We start from the raw sequence: 20,465 nt of genomic DNA, 5'->3' as shown, positions 1-20,465 counted from the left end.
TCAGTGTCCCTCTCTACTGTCTTCACCCACAGCTCAAGCTCACCATAAACACCCATTTGGCTAGTGTGATCCCATCACAAAATGGTATCTATAACATGTGTGTGTGCCCTGCAGGGCTCTGAGGAATATTTTGTGCACATATTCTATATCTTGGAATGGTAAATTGTACAGTGTACATTTCACAACCACTGAGGCACAGCACTTATTTTACAATTGTATTCATATAGCCCAGAAACATTGTGCTTTCACTTTTTAATGTGTAACAACCTGTGCATTTTTAGAACAGACAGCCTATACGCATAATTATACCATACACTCATGCATACCAAAAATATTGGGGACAGCCAAACATCATCATTGCTGTTAATTAACTTAAACGATATAGGTTCACTGTTTTTCAACCCAGACGTTATGATGCTGCCATATATAATATGATACCCATTCCATACATCACGCAACACAACCTCACTGGATAGCTTAGTATTGAAATATTATCACGTTGCTGCCGATTCTTATCGTCTTATTGTCTGTCCGTCCGTATGTACAGTATATGTACAGTAGACCTCACTCACGCAAAGTTCCCATTATGTATGTGGATCAAGATGTGTCCTATAGCCTGCATGCCATATACTGTATAATAATACTTATCCTTAAGGTTACAGGATACCACCAGTGGATTTTGTTGTTTTGTTCGTGATTTGCTTCTACCACCATTATCCACCATAATCACAGGCATATAGACATGAAACTCTTAACATTACGAATATTATAGGTGCGTTCCACCAAAACCAATCACCGAAGCACATAAAAAGAACTGCCAAAAATATTTAATTCTGCATTAATATTATTTGTAATGTACACAAATGTACACTGTACATGTATAAATATGAAACCATATTTAGTAACGGCTAAAGTGGAGCATCCAAATGGCATGATAGGAGTCAAATCTGCCAAACACGGCAGAGAATGGTGTTCGATTCTTCCTTTGGCGACTCCCGGCTTGGCCGGGTGCTCCAACGAACACAATTGGGCGTGTTTGCACTTGCAGACGGGAAGCTGGAAGGATCTCTGAACTCCAACTGGTCGTTTGGGGCACCAGCTGGGCTCATGGAAGCAGACCTGGAAGGGAAAGCGCGTTCCTCTACATGTGTTAGAGGAACGCCTCGATGTCAGCGAGGCCTCCATATAGGAGGAGGCATCTATACACAACATCCAGACCACACTGGTCAAGAGGATCTGCCATAGAAGATACACATTGTGAAGTAACATATTCATCACGAACCAGATAGGTGACAAGGTACTAAAGAAACTTCAAGTAGACATACTTATTCTGTGTCGTCAGGCTATGAAATCATACTATTTGACAACATGGAAGCTTGTCGTCTTTAATGCCTTGTATTCTTTAGCCTTTACAAAGTGTTGTTTCATATTTAACGTAACCATGTTTTGACAATGATGCATTATGTTGATGGAAAAAAATGTGAAACAATAATGCTATGCTTTCAGAGTACTCTATGCTGTAGTGTACACAACTACAGCATAATCTTACAACTATTTAATGTCTCTCCATCGAGGGGAGTATAGCCACGGGGAATTATAGGGCACTCTGTTAAATCTATCAATTTAATGCAAAGGTCTTCAGTAAGACCAGTTTTCATCACGCAAGATATCATGTGTTGCCTTTTTTCTTAAACAATAATGTTGTGTTCTTAATTGTTGTGTGAGCAAGGTGGAACTTCGTGGAAGGGTTGCAGTTTAACCCATTCTATTGAAAAAGAGCAGATCTACAAACTCGTAGCGTGGCACAGAGTGTTGTTGTTGGTCTGCTATTTTTTAAAAATCGTTTAAAATGTGATAAAATCTTTGAATATATATTCTTTCAGAGCAAACGTTTTTAACTCAAATCTTTGCTTCTGGGGGTCCTTAATTGAAACAACATATTTTCAGATGGGGGGGTCGGTGGCCAATTCCATATAAGTTTTGGGGTCCTTGACAAGAAATAGTATGAGAACCACTGACATAGAAACATAGGTTTTTCAGAAAACTGGTCAGGATTTAGAAGACATTTGTAGAATATGTTGTCAGGTCTAAATGGGTTAAGAGCCATGCAGGTACAGTAGACAAATTGGGAGCCTCCGGCCACTGGGAAGAGAGAGCTGGCTGGGTGGGTGAGGCACATGAAATGCTTCTGTTGTTAGGACTTTACCAACAGACCGATGCTCGGAACTTATCCTAAAAAGTCCAATGAAGGGTCTTTGTCTTGAAGTGGGACATTCTGTAGAGAGATGGATATTTGTATTCATTTGTACCTGAGCGCATAACACATGCATTCACGCACACACACACATTTGTAAAAAATAAATGTCACGAAATGATTATTAACTCATTATCGTGATTTTATTAATGTCATTCAAATGTTTTTTAACCAGCCGAAGCCGAAAATAGCCGGTCTACAATCTCAGAATGCGTAAATACTGTGACGTGCTGTGACACACACACTGTACACACACACACACACACACACACACACACACACACACACACACACACACACACGCACACACACACACACACACACACACACACAATAGCCAAAAACAGAAACATTGACTAACCAGAAGCTGTTTTGAGCGGATAATTAAAAACATATAAATATTAAGCAGCCAAGACAGGTGTTTGTTTTACCTTAAGTGAGCTTTGTAGGATCTGGAGGCGGTGGAGCTTTTCGCTGAGCAGTGGGTCGTTGACTCTGCGAACAAACGAGCGCTTGTATTCCAAGTGTCCGTCTGGCCTGTAGTCGGGCCTGGTGGACAGACTGGCGTGCTCCAGAGCTCGGTACAGGTCCCCGAGGGAGTCTGACTGCAGCCTCCTCTCCTGCTCACAGCCTGCAGGCACCAAGAACAACCATTTTACCAACACTGTGTCTGCAGCCTCCTCTGCTGCTCACAGCCTGCAGGCACCAAGAACAACCATTTTACCAACACTGTGTCTGCAGCCTCCTCTCCTGCTCACAGCCTGCAGGCACCGAGAACAACCATTTTACCAACACTGTGTCTGCAGCCTCCTCTGCTGCTCACAGCCTGCAGGCACCAAGGACAACCATTTTACCAACACTGTGTCTGCAGCCTCCTCTCCTGCTCACAGCCTGCAGGCACCAAGGACAACCATTTTACCAACACTGTGTCTGCAGCCTCCTCTCCTGCTCACAGCCTGCAGGCACCGAGAACAACCATTTTACCAACACTGGATAGAACAACTGGAATGCAAACTTATAAAGGTAGTGTTATGTCAGCGGTTCCCAACCATCCCAGCTGTCTCTCCAGGCTCTTTAGTGAACAGAGAATGCACTTTTAGGTAGGGATAGCAATTTTATCCAATCAGGAGACAGAACTCGACACAAATTTGCAGTTAATTTGGTATTGACACAAAGAAATTAGAAGACAACATTGGAAATCGAACACTATACAATTGAAGCTGAGAAATGGATACTGCCTCCTGACTGGCTGAAATTGTAAACCCACCTGAAAATGTATTGTGTGTTTATTAAAGAGCTAGAGAGACAGACCCCTGTCTATATATATATATATATAGCTAAAAATGTTTATGGCCCTATAACACACATATTATTTTAATACTAAAGTCCTACCTGTTCTAGTGCCTTTTTAATGGGCTGTACAGTACTTACAATTCTACTCCCTCAAACTGGAACGTCACAGTAGCCTATATAAAGATGTGTTTTAGTACGTGTAGTTACACAATTGTAAGTGCATCTCACATTAGGATGACTTTCCAACTGAATATTTTCAATTGATCTCCAACAGTGTGTAACACAAGGTATAATCATAATGCGTCACTGGAGTGTACAACATAATGTCCTGAAACTATAGGCTCTGCAAGATATTCAAGGTCCGATGGCTGATGCAGTATATATATATTATATATACACTGTTTAGTTGCTCAATCTGTTCTATTTAAAATAATGCGTTATATGCCAGTACAGCCAGCACAGAGAGGAGAGACAGAATGAGTGGTGGGATGAAACCCATGCATGAGACCACAAGCATATGACTAATGCAGCCGCCTCACTGCACTGCGGCCAAGTCATCAGGAGTAGCTATGTGCCTGGTGGTTTTTATTTAAAACACTGCCCCCGAGTGGTCCTCGTCTTACACTGCACTTCAAAAATACAACCTCCATGGTCTAGTTAATGTGTTATCGTCACTCCTTTCTAATGGAACGTGAAACGTTTGAGGGTATAGTCGGTAATGATGAAGCCTCGGGGTTCTGTGCTTTAGTAGTGTGTGTGTGTGTGTGTGTGTGTGTGTGTGTGTGTGTGTGTGTGTGTGTGTGTGTGTGTGTGTGTGTGTGTGTATCGCGCAGTCTGCTTTTGTGCAAGATCTGAGTCTTTACACGCGATGTTGGAGGAAGTGAATGGCAGAGCAACGCAGAAATGAGGACACAGAGAAAGAATGGCCCCTCGGGCCGCAGTGTCTTTGAGTTCAACGTTAACGTGGATTGAAAGGATTGTTCCTCACCACAACATTATAAACATTGACATGGAGCACAACTCAGGCTGAGTCAGTGTTACTTCTTAACATCTTCAGCTGTAATATGGTGTATGAAGTTGTAATTTACTTTATGTGGATGTATAGCTTATTTTTCATAATATTTTTAGAGGATAAAAATGCTTTGAAAATGATCATGGGGTACTGGAATAAAAACTCTAATGCTTGCTTAAAAGATTTGCTCATTTTAAATAAAGAAAACGATTTGCGGTTCAGGGATTCTGCACTGTACAAAATTACTTAATTCTTTCGATGCCCACTAGGTGGCAGCATAAGCACACCTAACCTGTGCCAGCCATCCGCTCTCACTAAAAAAAGAACTTTTATTTTTGCCATTTTAAATGGCTTTAACAGAAGTGGTGAGAATGTGTCTCATGTGTCTCGTGGTGTCTTGCCTATGTCTCTGGCTTGGTCCTGCTGGGGGTGGCGGCGCTGGGGGTCTCGGTGTCCCGATGCACTGGTAGAGGCCGCCAGGACAGCGTGGAGTCCGCTGTCCCGGGGTAGAGTGAAACTGCGGGGTTTCCCTCCGGCTTCCGCGGAGACGGTGGGGTTGAGGGGCAGCGGCGGCACGGGCCCATACTGCTCCTGCATGAGGCTGCGTTGTGTGGGCAGCGTGGACTGCCGGCGGTACTCCACAGACACCTGTCCTCTGGTTTCGCGCAGCACTCCTCCGCCTTCCATCGGCTGCAGCGTCTGCAGGTAGTGTAAGCCCGTGTTGGCCAGGGGCGCCTCGATCAGGTCCTGCCACGAGCGGCGCTGGCTGCTCGTCTTCGGGCCCTGCAGCGAGACGTCGTTGCTGGAGTTGCTCACGTGAGGAGCCGGTCTGAACTCTTCGTGGGGGGAGCGTGACTGAAACGTGTCGGACGAAGAGAAGTGACGATGCTTTGGCTCCAGGTACGGACTCATCTGAGGTACCTGTGAACGACATCAGTCGGTTAATTAACAGAAAAGGTTCCCAAAACGATACGACGATATCAGGTGAAGACGCGGAGGAGGAGACTCACTGAGGAAGGTCTTGGATACGTGTCATAAGGTGGCGGCGGACTGTCCTGTTTGGACATCGAAGGCAATTCCACATCCTCGTGATCACTCTCACTCCAATAATCTAGTGTGAGGATATTGATCATTAGATATGTTGATAGAAATAAAAACTAATAAAATGGATTTTTATTACAGTATTCAATGAAAGACATGTTATGTTGGTGACAAACAACGGGTGACTATACTCAAATAAGCTGTCATTGTGACATATCGTAGAGCAAAACAAGGCACAAGAATACTATGAATAGCGTAATCAGGGCCAAAGATGGCTCTACCATATCCATCGAAGTAGAACCTAACCAATCGATGATGCAGAAAGCTTTGAAAAATAATGAATAATATCAATATATGTGACCATATTTGACTGAGGGACTGCCATTGGATTTTTGAATTTTGAATATTCGTCATATGAAAGCAGGGAATCATAGCTTCAAATTGACATATTGGTTGTTCAGTTTGACCCACCAGTTTTGGAGATATGGCTTATAGAGTAATAGAGTAATATAGAAAACAGCGAGTTGAGAAAACAGGCTTGAAAGGTTCACTTCTGTGGACTCCAACATTACACCTAGCTACATGTTTAAGCATTTATTTCATATTTACATGTCGATTTCAGCTCTGACACTTATTTCAGACATGCTCTAGTATGTGAAGAGTCTGCCTGTGCTATTAACGCATTTTTTTAAAAAAGGGGGAAAAAAGTGTTTCTCCTCTGGTGAAAAGCTGGAATTTGCACGATGGCAGGCTCTCAGTCAAATCTGGTCACATATGTGCAAACAAAGTGAACCTTGAACCTTAATGAACCTTAATTAATTGATCTTGACGCTATACTCAAAAGGTATACAACACAATAATTAAACACCATGTGATGTCTCCTATGGTGGAATAATTATTATGAATCTGATGCAACAGTGTCAGTAACATTCTCACCGCGGTCTCGTTGGACTCTCTCATGCTCCGAGTACCCTGTGACTGCTGTAGAGAGGCGGCTCAGCCACCTGCGGATGAAATCACAGCACTAACGATGTGAGTCTCTACAGCTTGTGGTCCTGACCGAGTCACATCATCATCATCCTCTGTCTTATCGTGTGCTTACTGCTTAGGTAGGTAAAGGTGAACAATGTGTTTATTGGTCACGTACGCATCAAATACAGCTGGTAGCACCATTATAGACAATCTTACAGCGCTCAAGCGCAGGTGTGTGGATATTATAACATGAAAATTAAAATAGCTAAAAAACTATGATAATAGGGATTAAAAAGAAATTATTATTTATTATTATTATTATTATTATTAGTAGTAGTAGTAGTAGTATTTTCTATGGAAATACTGATGTATCTTTCTGGGTTCTGTGGATTAATTGACCTAATTCCTCGTAAGAAAGATACATCATAAATGGCGCCCGACATTTGAGGACTGTTGGTGTTTCTACGCCACGCAAAACGGACCTGCGAATCTGTGGATTTGTTGCCTTTGAAGTGTCTTTGGAACCCGTGACTGTGACGTTAGGTGGTGATGGAACAAGCTTCGTCACTCTTGTGTTAAGCGTACGGTTAGGACACAATATAGGCCTATAGTCACTCTGTGTTAGGTAAGGAGCCTGCTTCTGTTAGGGAGTTTAAGAGTTTAACGGTAGTCTATGCGTGGTATGATTGTGCATGTGCTTTGTTGGTTTTTGTTTGATCGTCGGTCTGTTTGTGTCGGTGAGTCTGTGCTGGTACAGAGAGCATCTTTGCGAGCTGTAATTGAATGCCAGGGAGTTCACGATTAAGTCTTTTTGGTCACTATTTTTAAGATTTTGCTGTCAAGGTTATCTTGGTTGTGTTATGTGTTACTGTTCAGTGGCTCACTGTACAAGTGGAAGCACACAATGGCACAGCTATATGTACAGTAGGTAAATATAGCACTGTCACATGAGTCACTGCAGTGGTGGCGGTAAAGTGAACATTCGCTATAGTGCAGTACAATACTGAAGAACAAATAAATATCAGACATTGCTAATTCATCCGTAGCCCATACAGTTCATATCTGTAAGTAAGTATAGTCTTGATCAGTTCATGTTGTTTCTTGAGCCTCCCTACCAAAAGCCATTAGAACCATTTAGTGACGGCTATAGCTCTGCCTCAATCACTCACCGCACCATGTCGTCAACATTCTCCGCCGCAAAGTAGAAACTCTTTATCTTTGGATGGCAAGCCTTGAAAGCACTGAAAGAGAATCAAAGGGCAGATTTAAATATATATTTATGGTCACTAAATACATAGAGACATATTGTGCCATTCTTTTGCAGCTAGGGACTGCAAGTGGAATGTGTGTGTCTGTTTGCACTTTGCAAGCACTCTTTGTCAAAGGCGGCTCGAGCACTGTTGCGCAATCCACTCATTTCTGTATACTGGTTTTAACCCATTTAGACGCCTGACGTTGAAATTTAAAAAAAAAAGTCTTCTAAATCCTCACCGTTTTCTGAAATACCTATGTTTCTATATCAGTGGTTCTCAATATTTCATGCCAAGGACCCCAAATGTATATGTAATTGGCCACCGACCCCCATCTGAAAATAGTGTTATTCCAGGAACCTCTCAGAAGCAACGATTTGAGTTAAAAACGTATGCTCTGAAAGAATACATATTCAAAGATTTTCACCACATTTTCGCAACTTTAAAAAAAATAGCAGACCTATACAAGCTCGTAGTGCGGCACTCGGTGCCGCGCTATGAGCTTGTCGGTCTGCTATTTTTCAATCGCTAAAGTACAACATAATGCATGTACAACTCCAAAAGGGTTTCCCGTTCAGTATGGGTTAAAGCATCTCTGCTTTTGTGATCAAGACAGTGGAATAGAGACTAGCCTGGGAACCTGATGAAGCTGCCAGAGTGAACTGAATTACATTTGTGCATTAGTATGGCAACACCAGGCCAGAAAGAAACAGGAACGATGAGATACATTAAGTTACTAACTGTAAGCCCCATGTGGAATACTAACTGGCTGAGACATCAGCAGCCCCTCAGATAAACAGCTCTCAGATTTTGGCACAGCATCATGAAAAAAAAAAACTTCCATTTAAAAAAAAAACTTAAACCATTTGTGAACAATTAAGCCAGTCCATGATGCAGCAGAGCAAGTAGCATTATATTCAACTATTTGATTGAAATCACAAATATTTAACTTTGTGTGTGCTCCACTCTCTATAGAAGCCTTTACTACAAGCTACGTACCATTCACATAGGTAGAGGCTGGGCAATCTGAGTGGTGTCTGTATTGGTCTCCAATACACATATACAGGTATTTAACATGTGTCATATTGGCGCTGTCTATAATTAGACAGTAGATCTTATAGTCTTATCTAAATTGAAAAATCACACCCGTGTGAAGTGAGTTGGGCAATTCCCCCCCACACACACCCCTCTCTCTCTCTCTCGATTACCACCAACTTGCCCCTCGTAAGCATTCATAAAAATCTGTACTCACTACTTTTTTCTGCATTCAGTGGCACGATCAATCTTGAACTCTGGGAGACTCACAAAGCCCTCTGCCTTTTCATCCTGTGATAAGTCAAACGCGACAGCGTCATCATTCCAACCTAACAATCAAGCTTGATGAAGAAGTGTTCAGAATTAACATTTCTCCAACTTGGCCGGCTTCATTATTGTTGAGGGGTTTGCATATGGGAAATCTAAAACCCAAACAATATTATTCACCTGCTCATTCATGTACCAGTACAGGCAGGTGTCTTTCAAGATGAACCAGTATTTCTTCCATTTCTGGGAAAAATAGCTTTTGGCATCCTTTTTCTTCCAGAGCCAGCCCTCGCAGTCCCCCCGACCCAAGTCCTTACACGAGATCCTGCGCTTACTGACGGAAGACCGTGGACTTCCAACTGCAGAGGTGAAAAGGGAACACGAGTCATAAAAGTACTAGTACATCAGGGGTTCTCAACGTTTTGGGCCCCCCCCCCCACCAATACAAATAGACCGCTACAATATCCTTAATAATAGAGAAAATACATCATGAATAAATACTGAAACAAGATATAATCATTAAGGAAAGTGTATGCAGGCACTGTGTGTACTATGTAGATTGTCCAGCCATTCAGTTGCAAAAAATAATAATTTGGGGACCCCCCCAAAATAATTTCGGGACCCCCCCCCAGGTTGAGAACCCCTGAAGTACATGACCTGTAACATAATGATAACCGTGTGCACAGTAAAAACATGTGATCACAATAATTGTGTTACACTATCAGAGTTAATTAAAAAATCCACTTTCTAGGAATGTACTTCACCTTTATTCTTCTTCTTTGACCTTGAGAGAAGTGAGGACCGTTCAAACATCTACAAATAAAAGAAAGTAAACAGGCCAGTGAGATGCTGAGGGATCCATTGTTGCCAGTCTAACCGTTGATAATAAATAGTGCCCGACCGATGCCAAATATTTGGGTTCTGATGCCGTTCCCCATTTTAGAGATCCCATAAGGCTTCGGCCTAAGCCATCGATTAGCGATGTATTGGCCAATATTTTTGTCAGAAAGTGCAACATGTTCTAATCAATTTGAAAAAACAAGGTTATATTTGAGTCCATTAGAATATACTTTATTTTATTTAACCTCTCAAGCCCTATTGACATTCTTCAAAAAATAGCACATCTACAATACAAGTTGTAAAGCTTTTATTTTTGGACATATTGGCCTACAATGACATGCCCAATATAGGGACGCCAGGTTGGAAGTTGTAAAACATCGGGACTAGGGATGTGTTTTTTCGCTCCCGATCCGATTCCAATCATTTGATTTTGAGACATGCCGATACAGATTTTTCCCGATCCGATCTTATATAAGTGTTGTATATTCTTATACAACACTTATGCCACGTGAGAAATGTATGTCACTCTAGTCTCTGTTGCCTTTCAATTATCCAAAGGCAAAAAATATGTCACTACTTTTATTAGAACTATAGAAGGACTGTCATTGTGGTGTGTTTGCCACTGCTGGAACTAGTGCCCCAGGAGGACAAACATCAAGCATAAACATGACAGTTTTCACAAAATATCATTGTTTATACATCTTTCTTTGAGATTTACATTAGACACAAGTCTATTTAGACACTATTTTATTGAAATAAAAAAATAAATGTGATTTCTCCAGATACCCGATCATTTGAAAATGAGATGATCGGCTCCAATTTCCGGGACATCCCTAATCAGGACACATGCATAAGTAACGATGCCATTGCCATAAAAAAAAGGCAAATAAGAGACTAATAATGATATAATATCGGTCGGGCTCTAATAATAAATGAAATATTTGTGACGACAGGGACTAGAGACAGACTGACGTGGTAGAGGGACATGTAAACAGGGACTAGAGACAGACTGACGTGGTAGAGGGACATGTAAACAGGGACTAGAGACAGACTGACGTGGTAGAGGGACATGTAAACAGGGACTAGAGACAGACTGACGTGGTAGAGGGGGCATGGAAACAGGGACTAGAAACAGACTGACGTGGTAGAGGGACATGTAAACAGGGACTAGAAACAGACTGACGTGGTAGAGGGGGCATGGAAACGGGGACTAGAAACAGACTGACGTGGTAGAGGGGCATGTAAACAGGGACTAGAAACAGACTGACGTGGTAGAGGGACATGGAAACGGGGACTAGAAACAGACTGACGTGGTAGAGGGGCATGTAAACAGGGACTAGAAACAGACTGACGTGGTAGAGGGACATGGAAACAGGGACTAGAAACAGACTGACGTGGTAGAGGGGACATGTAAACAGGGACTAGAGACAGACTGACGTGGTAGAGGGGCATGTAAACAGGGACTAGAAACAGACTGACGTGGTAGAGGGACATGTAAACAGGGACTAGAAACAGACTGACGTGGTAGAGGGGACATGGAAACAGGGACTAGAAACAGACTGACGTGGTAGAGGGACATGGAAAAAGGGACTAGAAACAGACTGACGTGGTAGAGGGACATGGAAACAGGGACTAGAAACAGACTGACGTGGTAGAGGGGCATGTAAACAGGGACTAGAAACAGACTGACGGGGTTGAGGGGACATGGAAACAGGGACTAGAGACAGACTGACGTGGTAGAGGGGGCATGGAAACAGGGACTAGAAACAGACTGACGTGGTAGAGGGGACATGTAAACAGGGACTAGAAACAGACTGACGTGGTAGAGGGGACATGGAAACAGGGACTAGAAACAGACTGACGTGGTAGAGGGGACATGGAAACAGGGACTAGAAACAGACTGACGTGGTAGAGGGGACATGGAAACAGGGACTAGAAACAGACTGACGTGGTAGAGGGGACATGGAAACAGGGACTAGAGACAGACTGACGTGGTAGAGGGGACATGGAAACAGGGACTAGAAACAGACTGACGTGGTAGAGGGGACATGTAAACAGGGACTAGAAACAGACTGACGTGGTAGAGGGACATGGAAACAGGGACTAGAAACAGACTGACGTGGTAGAGGGGCATGTAAACAGGGACTAGAGACAGACTGACGTGGTAGAGGGGGCATGGAAACAGGGACTAGAAACAGACTGACGTGGTAGAGGGGACATGTAAACAGGGACTAGAAACAGACTGACGTGGTAGAGGGACATGGAAACAGGGACTAGAGACAGACTGACGTGGTAGAGGGGACATGGAAACAGGGACTAGAAACAGACTGACGTGGTAGAGGGGACATGGAAACAGGGACTAGAAACAGACTGACGTGGTAGAGGGGACATGGAAACAGGGACTAGAGACAGACTGACGTGGTAGAGGGGACATGGAAACAGGGACTAGAAACAGACTGACGTGGTAGAGGGGACATGTAAACAGGGACTAGAAACAGACTGACGTGGTAGAGGGGCATGTAAACAGGGACTAGAAACAGACTGACGGGGTTGAGGGGACATGGAAACAGGGACTAGAGACAGACTGACGTGGTAGAGGGGGCATGGAAACAGGGACTAGAAACAGACTGACGTGGTAGAGGGGACATGTAAACAGGGACTAGAAACAGACTGACGTGGTAGAGGGGACATGGAAACAGGGACTAGAAACAGACTGACGTGGTAGAGGGGACATGGAAACAGGGACTAGAAACAGACTGACGTGGTAGAGGGGACATGGAAACAGGGACTAGAAACAGACTGACGTGGTAGAGGGGACATGGAAACAGGGACTAGAGACAGACTGACGTGGTAGAGGGGACATGGAAACAGGGACTAGAAACAGACTGACGTGGTAGAGGGGACATGTAAACAGGGACTAGAAACAGACTGACGTGGTAGAGGGACATGGAAACAGGGACTAGAAACAGACTGACGTGGTAGAGGGGCATGTAAACAGGGACTAGAAACAGACTGACGTGGTAGAGGGACATGGAAACAGGGACTAGAAACAGACTGACGTGGTAGAGGGGACATGGAAACAGGGACTAGAGACAGACTGACGTGGTAGAGGGACATGGAAACAGGGACTAGAAACAGACTGACGTGGTAGAGGGGCATGGAAACAGGGACTAGAAACAGACTGACGTGGTAGAGGGGACATGTAAACAGGGACTAGAAACAGACTGACGTGGTAGAGGGGCATGGAAACAGGGACTAGAAACAGACTGACGTGGTAGAGGGGACATGTAAACAGGGACTAGAAACAGACTGACGTGGTAGAGGGGACATGGAAACAGGGACTAGAAACAGACTGACGTGGTAGAGGGGACATGGAAACGGGGACTAGAGACAGACTGACGGGGTAGAGGGACATGTAAACAGGGACTAGAAACAGACTGACGTGGTAGAGGGGACATGTAAACAGGGACTAGAGACAGACTGACGTGGTAGAGGGACATGGAAACAGGGACTAGAAACAGACTGACGTGGTAGAGGGGGCATGGAAACAGGGACTAGAAACAGACTGACGTGGTAGAGGGGACATGTAAACAGGGACTAGAAACAGACTGACGTGGTAGAGGGACATGGAAACAGGGACTAGAAACAGACTGACGTGGTAGAGGGGCATGGAAACAGGGACTAGAAACAGACTGACGTGGTAGAGGGGACATGTAAACAGGGACTAGAAACAGACTGACGTGGTAGAGGGGACATGGAAACAGGGACTAGAAACAGACTGACGTGGTAGAGGGACATGGAAACAGGGACTAGAAACAGACTGACGTGGTAGAGGGGCATGTAAACAGGGACTAGAAACAGACTGACGTGGTAGAGGGACATGGAAACAGGGACTAGAAACAGACTGACGGGGTTGAGGGGACATGGAAACAGGGACTAGAGACAGACTGACGTGGTAGAGGGGGCATGGAAACAGGGACTAGAAACAGACTGACGTGGTAGAGGGGACATGTAAACAGGGACTAGAAACAGACTGACGTGGTAGAGGGGACATGGAAACAGGGACTAGAAACAGACTGACGTGGTAGAGGGACATGTAAACAGGGACTAGAAACAGACTGACGTGGTAGAGGGGACATGGAAACAGGGACTAGAAACAGACTGACGTGGTAGAGGGGACATGGAAACAGGGACTAGAAACAGACTGACGTGGTAGAGGGACATGTAAACAGGGACTAGAAACAGACTGACGTGGTAGAGGGACATGTAAACAGGGACTAGAAACAGACTGACGTGGTAGAGGGGCATGGAAACAGGGACTAGAGACAGACTGACGTGGTAGAGGGGCATGGAAACAGGGACTAGAGACAGACTGACGTGGTAGAGGGGACATGTAAACAGGGACTAGAAACAGACTGACGTGGTAGAGGGACATGGAAACAGGGACTATAAACAGACTGACGTGGTAGAGGGGACATGTAAACAGGGACTAGAAACAGACTGACGTGGTAGAGGGGACATGGAAACAGGGACTAGAAACAGACTGACGTGGTAGAGGGGACATGGAAACAGGGACTAGAAACAGACTGACGTGGTAGAGGGGACATGTAAACAGGGACTAGAAACAGACTGACGTGGTAGAGGGGACATGGAAACAGGGACTAGAAACAGACTGACGTGGTAGAGGGGGCATGGAAACGGGGACTAGAAACAGACTGACGTGGTAGAGGGACATGGAGTCCGAGCTGGAGGTGGACAGGGACACTTCCATCTGGAGGGCGGGGACAAGCGTGTAGTGGGCGGGGCTACCTCCCCTCTCAACCTTCTTCCTGTTTTGGCTCAGACTGCGTCCCGCCAGGAAGTCCTCCACCGCGGTGCCTTTGTTGTCCTCGCGGGCGTAATGCAGCAAGGTGTTCTCTGTAAGGGACACAACGTGAGCAAAGAAAACGTTGCAAAGTCTCATCACTGCTTTCTCGAACGGGGAAAGTGGTCCAGGAACCCCCCGGTTCCAATTCTGTCCCTCGTATACCTTTGTATCTATAGTCAAATATAATTTGAATTGAATTGAATATATCGCTTTATAATCTGAAAGGCCTTTATCCACTTAAACCCTCTAGACTTACTAAACTGGATCTGAGTTGGCTCTGGGACTGCTTTCCATCTACTAAACCAAATCTCTCCAAAAATAGCCGATCTACAATCCCTCAACGTGTCAACTGCTTATTTTTGGCTAATGTTCCCACCAGAATATGGATGCTGGGGTTTAAGTGGTTAAAATAAATACGACGAGAAGGCGGCTCGGCTCTCTGCAGGCAGACAGCTATCAAATATTTCAAGATACCGCCTCTATACGTATAAATATAGCACCCTCGCGTTGGCTGTTGAGAAGGATCAACAGATCATCATCACGCCCCCCTATGGAATTAAACACGCAGTATTCCCTGAGACTGAAACGAGAGCATTTTGCTTTCTTATCCCACTCCATTTGTCATGAGGCTTAGCACGCAGCAACCTACAGCATGTCAACATCCTGGGGGGGAAAGGAAAAGATCTTTAGCAGTTGCCAGGGCAACAATATACCTTCAAACCCAAAAACAGAAACGGTGAGAAAGAAAGAAAGAAGGAAGGAAAGAAGGAAAGAAAGAAAGAAAGAAAGAAAGAAATAGCATCTACAATGTCACAACACACACGGGTCACGTCCATGACAACAACACTGTATGAATCATACATTATTTAGCATAATAATCATAATAGTTCCCATGTTGAAAATAGTTTTCAAATTGATTTATTGTTGGTATTTGTTTTATAGGCCTATATTTAATTCATTTGTCATAATATGTGCCATCATCATCCATGTGTGCAATTGCCGTTTAGAAAAGCTTAAAATTCAAATATACCCGTGTGTGTATCTTCCAACGGAAAAAACCCCACAATTAAATAATGTTAATTGAAATTATTTGTATGATCGTCAACTAAAAATGTCACGATCGTGACAGCACCAACATGACTATATAGCATATAGTCTTCTTTGCACAGAGATCTGAGTGGGCGACATACTGTAGAGGACCATGCATCCTCTATCATGAAATATCCACCCACTCGCCACATCTCCCCCTCTCTCTCTCTCTCTCTGTCTGGTCCTCTCTCTCTCTCTCTCTCTCTCTCTCTCTGCGCCCCTCCCTCACGCCTCCCACTCACTCACCTCTCCTGCTCTCTCTCTTCAGCTTGGTGGGGTCTTCATAGTCTCCCGCCCAGTTGCATTCTATTGGCATTGAGATGGGCCTGAGCCGGCCTGGTGGTGTATACAGCACAACATGGGGGGGAACATTTTGATATCGTTATATGCAGCTGCTCTCAGAAAATAACCCATTCAGACCCGAGGACGATTTTCTACAAAATGTCACGTTTCTACGTCAGCGGCGCTCACACCTTTTTCATGTCGAGGAGACCGCCAGAATTATCTGTATTTGGCTGCCGACCCTCGTCTGAAAATGTGTTGTTCCTGTGCCACATTTTCACGGTTTAAAAAAAAATAGCAGACCTACAAGCTTGTAGATCTGCTATTTTTCAACAACTAAAGTACAACCAAAAGGGGATACAGGAGACAGACAGCCAGAGTCTCCAAGCCATTTGCTATTTGGCTGTTGAATCCCTTGAAACCTTTATTCCGAATGCTATCCTGGCTCCAGCCCTTGAATCGACCAGCCAGCCATACATACCAATATATGGCCATTAAAATAAATTCTTCTGCTGCATGAACCCAATCAACCAACAACTTAGAGCGCCAAGAAAACAGCTAAGTAACTAGAGTAGCAGGTATAGAAATCAAGATAGCTCTAATCTCGACTCGTCATTTACATACTACTGTATCTATTCTAAATAAGAAACGTGGCACCAGTAAACAAGAAAACAACATAATCTACGTATCTAAATAGCATACATCTGAAACCGAGCCATAGCTGTGATGTGCGTTACGCGGCACAAAGCTTTCGCTTAGTTCTTGTAGTGGGAAAAGAGCATCAAATATCGTTGTTCATAATTAACTTCTGCTATTATGTATATTTGTATATATTTCTTTGTGGCTCGAGCGGGAACTCTGGGGGGAGGGAGGGAGGGAGGGGGGGGGGGGAGTTCAAAAAATGTTGTATGCTATTTTCCTAATGTGACTAGAAACTTTGATAAAAAACAAAAAGAATACCGTTGTTCATCATCAACGCTTTATGAGTGCCCGCCCGCAGAGCCTGAGTGAGTCATATATACCGTAGGAAGGGGTGCTGCTGCCCCTGCGAACAGGTGACAGCCTGCCGTGGTGGTTCTGGTCATATTCATAGCAGTAGAGAATGGCGTCCTCCTCCACCAGAGGGAAGCGCCGCCTACACTCCTGGTCCAAGTAGGAGTTGGGTGAGTCAGAGCCCTTCATGCCGACTTGAACATCTGAGTGGGACTCGTCGTCGTGGAGGCCTGGCAGGTTTCCCTTTTCATCTCTATGCGGCAAAAAAGAGACATTGGAGGAGTATTTATATTATTATATGGTTGGTGATGGGGGAGTTGGGCAAATAAAAGTGTAAAAATGTACATTTTTGTTTGGATTTGCTGCCTTTATATGGGCAGATCTCAGTGTAAGGGAAGGCAACACCATGTCAAAGGAGTATAATATGAAATTGAAGAATCAGACCTGTCTGAAGTGAGTGGTGTACTGTACTGTACTGTACTGTACTGTACTGTACTGTACTGTACTGTACTGTACTGTACTGTACTGTACTGTACTGTACTGTACTGTACTGTACTGTACTGTACTGTACAAGCTCTCCTCCCTGGCCTCTGTGTCTGTGTGTTAGGCTGCACAACAGTGACACTTGGTGGTGCTATTTCCATGCTCGGACCCAGGGACACAGGGACACAGCCACACACATAGCTGTCTATAGGAGTGATGACACTATTGCTATATATTTTATACACAGACTGCAGATACCCTGGTCGAACGTTTTCCAGTTCTAAATGACTACCGTATATCAACTGGAATCTGAACACACCAAGGCCATTTTAGATTCTAGTCATGATGCTCTATCTTATTAGAGGAGAGGAGATTGAGGTGGCGATGGAGTATAAATATCTTGATCTTATTATAGATCTACAGACTATCCCGGGATGCAATTTGTAAGAAGGGCCAACAGAGCCTACAGTACTTTTCTCAGGAAACTTCTCCAACGCTGATGCCAAAATGCTCACTCTATTTGCTAAACATTTTATTGCCTTTGTTATTGCATTGTATGCTGGTGTGGACGTTCCAAAATGACAAATTAGGAAAACTAGTAAAGACCTACCCTACCCCTAACCCTAGCCTGGAACTCACCTATGCTTTCTATGGCATAGGTAGCTCCCGGCAGAAACTGTGCGCAGCTGCTGGACATGAGACTAATTAATTAGAGCGACACAGAGAGAGAGGAGTGTGTGTGTGTGTGTGTGTGTGTGTGTGTGTGTGTGTGTGTGTGTGTGTGTGTGTGTGTGTGTGTGTGTGTGTGTGTGTGTGTGTGTGTACGGGTGTACGGGTGTGCGTCAATTTAACAAAGGTGCAGACGATCAGAAATCAGCAGAGAGTGATCGACGTTTGCGCTACTCTATGCCAAATTGAAGTGGACTCGGACCCAGACTTTCTTTTTCCTCCCTGGAAATAAAAACGTCTGGGTTTACCGAGGCTACCCCTACCCCTAACCATGACCGCATGTGAAAGCCACGGGTGCCACGGGCCACGTATGTCGGACTAACGCGTGCCCCCTTGGGGAGTATAGCAGGGCTGACGGAGAGGGCAGACAAGGTCTGCAGGGATAAATCTCATCTACTTGAGCCACTCCCTTCAGGTTGAACGTATAGAGAGCAGTGCTTCTCAACCTGTGGGTCAGGAAACCCAAGGGGGTCCCCACGTATGACTGTGAAGGGGGGGTCCCCACGTATGACTGTGAAGGGGGGGGTCCCCACGTATGACTGTGAAGGGGGGGGTCCCCACGTATGACTGTGAAGGGGTGGCAGGGAGGGGGCCGTGAAGTGACAATTTAAGGATTTTTATTGTGTAGGTCTGTCTTTATTTTGATAGGTTGAAAGTCAACTGACAGGAAATGGAGAGAGAGAGATGGGGGGGAAGAAAGACACGCGGCGAAGGCTGTCGGGGTCGGGAGTCGAACCCGCGGCACGCTGTCAGGCTGGCTCAGCAGCCTTAGGTGCCCGGGACGTTTTTATAATACAAAACACAAATTGTCAACCACTGGTATGAATAGACGAATGGTCGCAGCTTACGTATTTATACCTCATACTAAGCATTTAAAGTATGAGGTATAAACTAAGTACAGCAGCCTTGTGTTCATAAAGATTGGGTATCGGGTAAGACTGGCGTTATGTATCTTTCAGGACCTTTCACTGCTTCGTCTCAAACATTACTCTATGGCTCAGGTCTCAGCCACCGCGGTGGATATTTTGACATTCCGCTTTTTTCCCCCTTTCTTTATGTTGCCACTACTGTTGGAGCAGCCATAAACTACACAGGTTCATCCCGATGTTCTGGGCATCTTTGTAATGTTAGTGTTAGTAAAAAGCAGGTAAAAGAGTAACGTTTGAGGCAGACTAACATCAGTCACTCTACCGTTCACTGTAGTAGAAGAGGTGAGGGTTTAAACCCCGCAGCTACGTCGAGTCCGCCTACAGGAAATACGTAAGCTGCGACCATGAGACCCGTTCCTGGATTCGTCTATAGATAACCCTAAAGTCAGCCGAGCAAATAACCCAATTTATTCCCAAAACACTGAGAGGGATGAGACTAATGATATTAGTATCGCTACGCGAGGCTAATGTTATAATTAATATTATAATGATATTGTTTTATTATCCGCTCAAAACAGCTTCTGGTTAATCAATGTTTCTATTGTTGGCTTTTGCCACACAGTGTGTGTGTGTGTGTGTGTGTGTGTGTGTGTGTGTGTGTGTGTGTGTTCACCTGGGTGTGTACGGTTCCTCTGGTGGCGGTGGGATGTAGAGTTCTTGCAGGGCACAGCTGTCCCTCCTTGAAGGGGTGCTAAGTGTGCTGGTGGGTGTGACAACACTGCTAGTGGGGCTCTGAGGAAGGATTGGCTGTGCGTGCGTGCGTGAGAGAGAGAGAGAGAGAGAGAGAGGTTGGAAAACATGGTTGAGTTGCTTGAGTGGGCAATGTTGAATTGTTCAATAGGCTACCTAGTTAGTGACTACATATGCAATTATGTTATGTACACTTCAACACTTCAACCCTAGCATCCCTATTGTGGAGCATTTTTGCACACGCACATGTATGTACACAGACCAGGGGGGCAGTCAGACGGATATTTTGTGAAGCCACTAAGGAAATGAAAGTTCATATAATGGCCTGTTGTGGCGCTGTCATTGGGCTCAAAAAAACCCATAGCCCCATAGAAGTCCATGTATTTGGGCCCAACTTCACCTAGACTGTATTATCTTAATAAACATGGTCATGAATACT

At 44.5% G+C, this 20,465-nt stretch overlaps 1 protein-coding gene across 1 annotated transcript in view; it reads right to left on the bottom strand.

Moving 5' to 3' along the window:
* Window positions 1-2,227: 2,227 nt before the first annotated feature.
* Window positions 2,228-20,465, bottom strand: part of LOC308326624 (connector enhancer of kinase suppressor of ras 2-like) — a gene marked incomplete at both ends in the record, with an annotated part of 36,886 nt that continues 18,648 nt past the window's right edge. The window contains 13 exons of the mRNA XM_080779589.1: window positions 2,228-2,275; window positions 2,686-2,885; window positions 4,961-5,471; window positions 5,570-5,670; window positions 6,537-6,604; window positions 7,742-7,813; window positions 9,075-9,148; window positions 9,305-9,483; window positions 9,889-9,937; window positions 14,685-14,881; window positions 16,167-16,256; window positions 17,225-17,448; window positions 19,950-20,083. Coding sequence (XP_080635715.1) covers window positions 2,228-2,275; window positions 2,686-2,885; window positions 4,961-5,471; window positions 5,570-5,670; window positions 6,537-6,604; window positions 7,742-7,813; window positions 9,075-9,148; window positions 9,305-9,483; window positions 9,889-9,937; window positions 14,685-14,881; window positions 16,167-16,256; window positions 17,225-17,448; window positions 19,950-20,083 — 1,947 coding nt within the window. The remainder of the gene's footprint in view (window positions 2,276-2,685; window positions 2,886-4,960; window positions 5,472-5,569; window positions 5,671-6,536; window positions 6,605-7,741; window positions 7,814-9,074; window positions 9,149-9,304; window positions 9,484-9,888; window positions 9,938-14,684; window positions 14,882-16,166; window positions 16,257-17,224; window positions 17,449-19,949; window positions 20,084-20,465) is intronic.

This window comes from Protomyctophum bolini, assembly GCF_963924005.1.
Source record: "Protomyctophum bolini genome assembly, chromosome: 13".
Taxonomy (NCBI): Eukaryota; Metazoa; Chordata; class Actinopteri; order Myctophiformes; family Myctophidae; genus Protomyctophum; species Protomyctophum bolini.
Note: the sequence above shows the minus strand (reverse complement) of the source record. Positions and strands in the feature narration are given on the sequence as shown.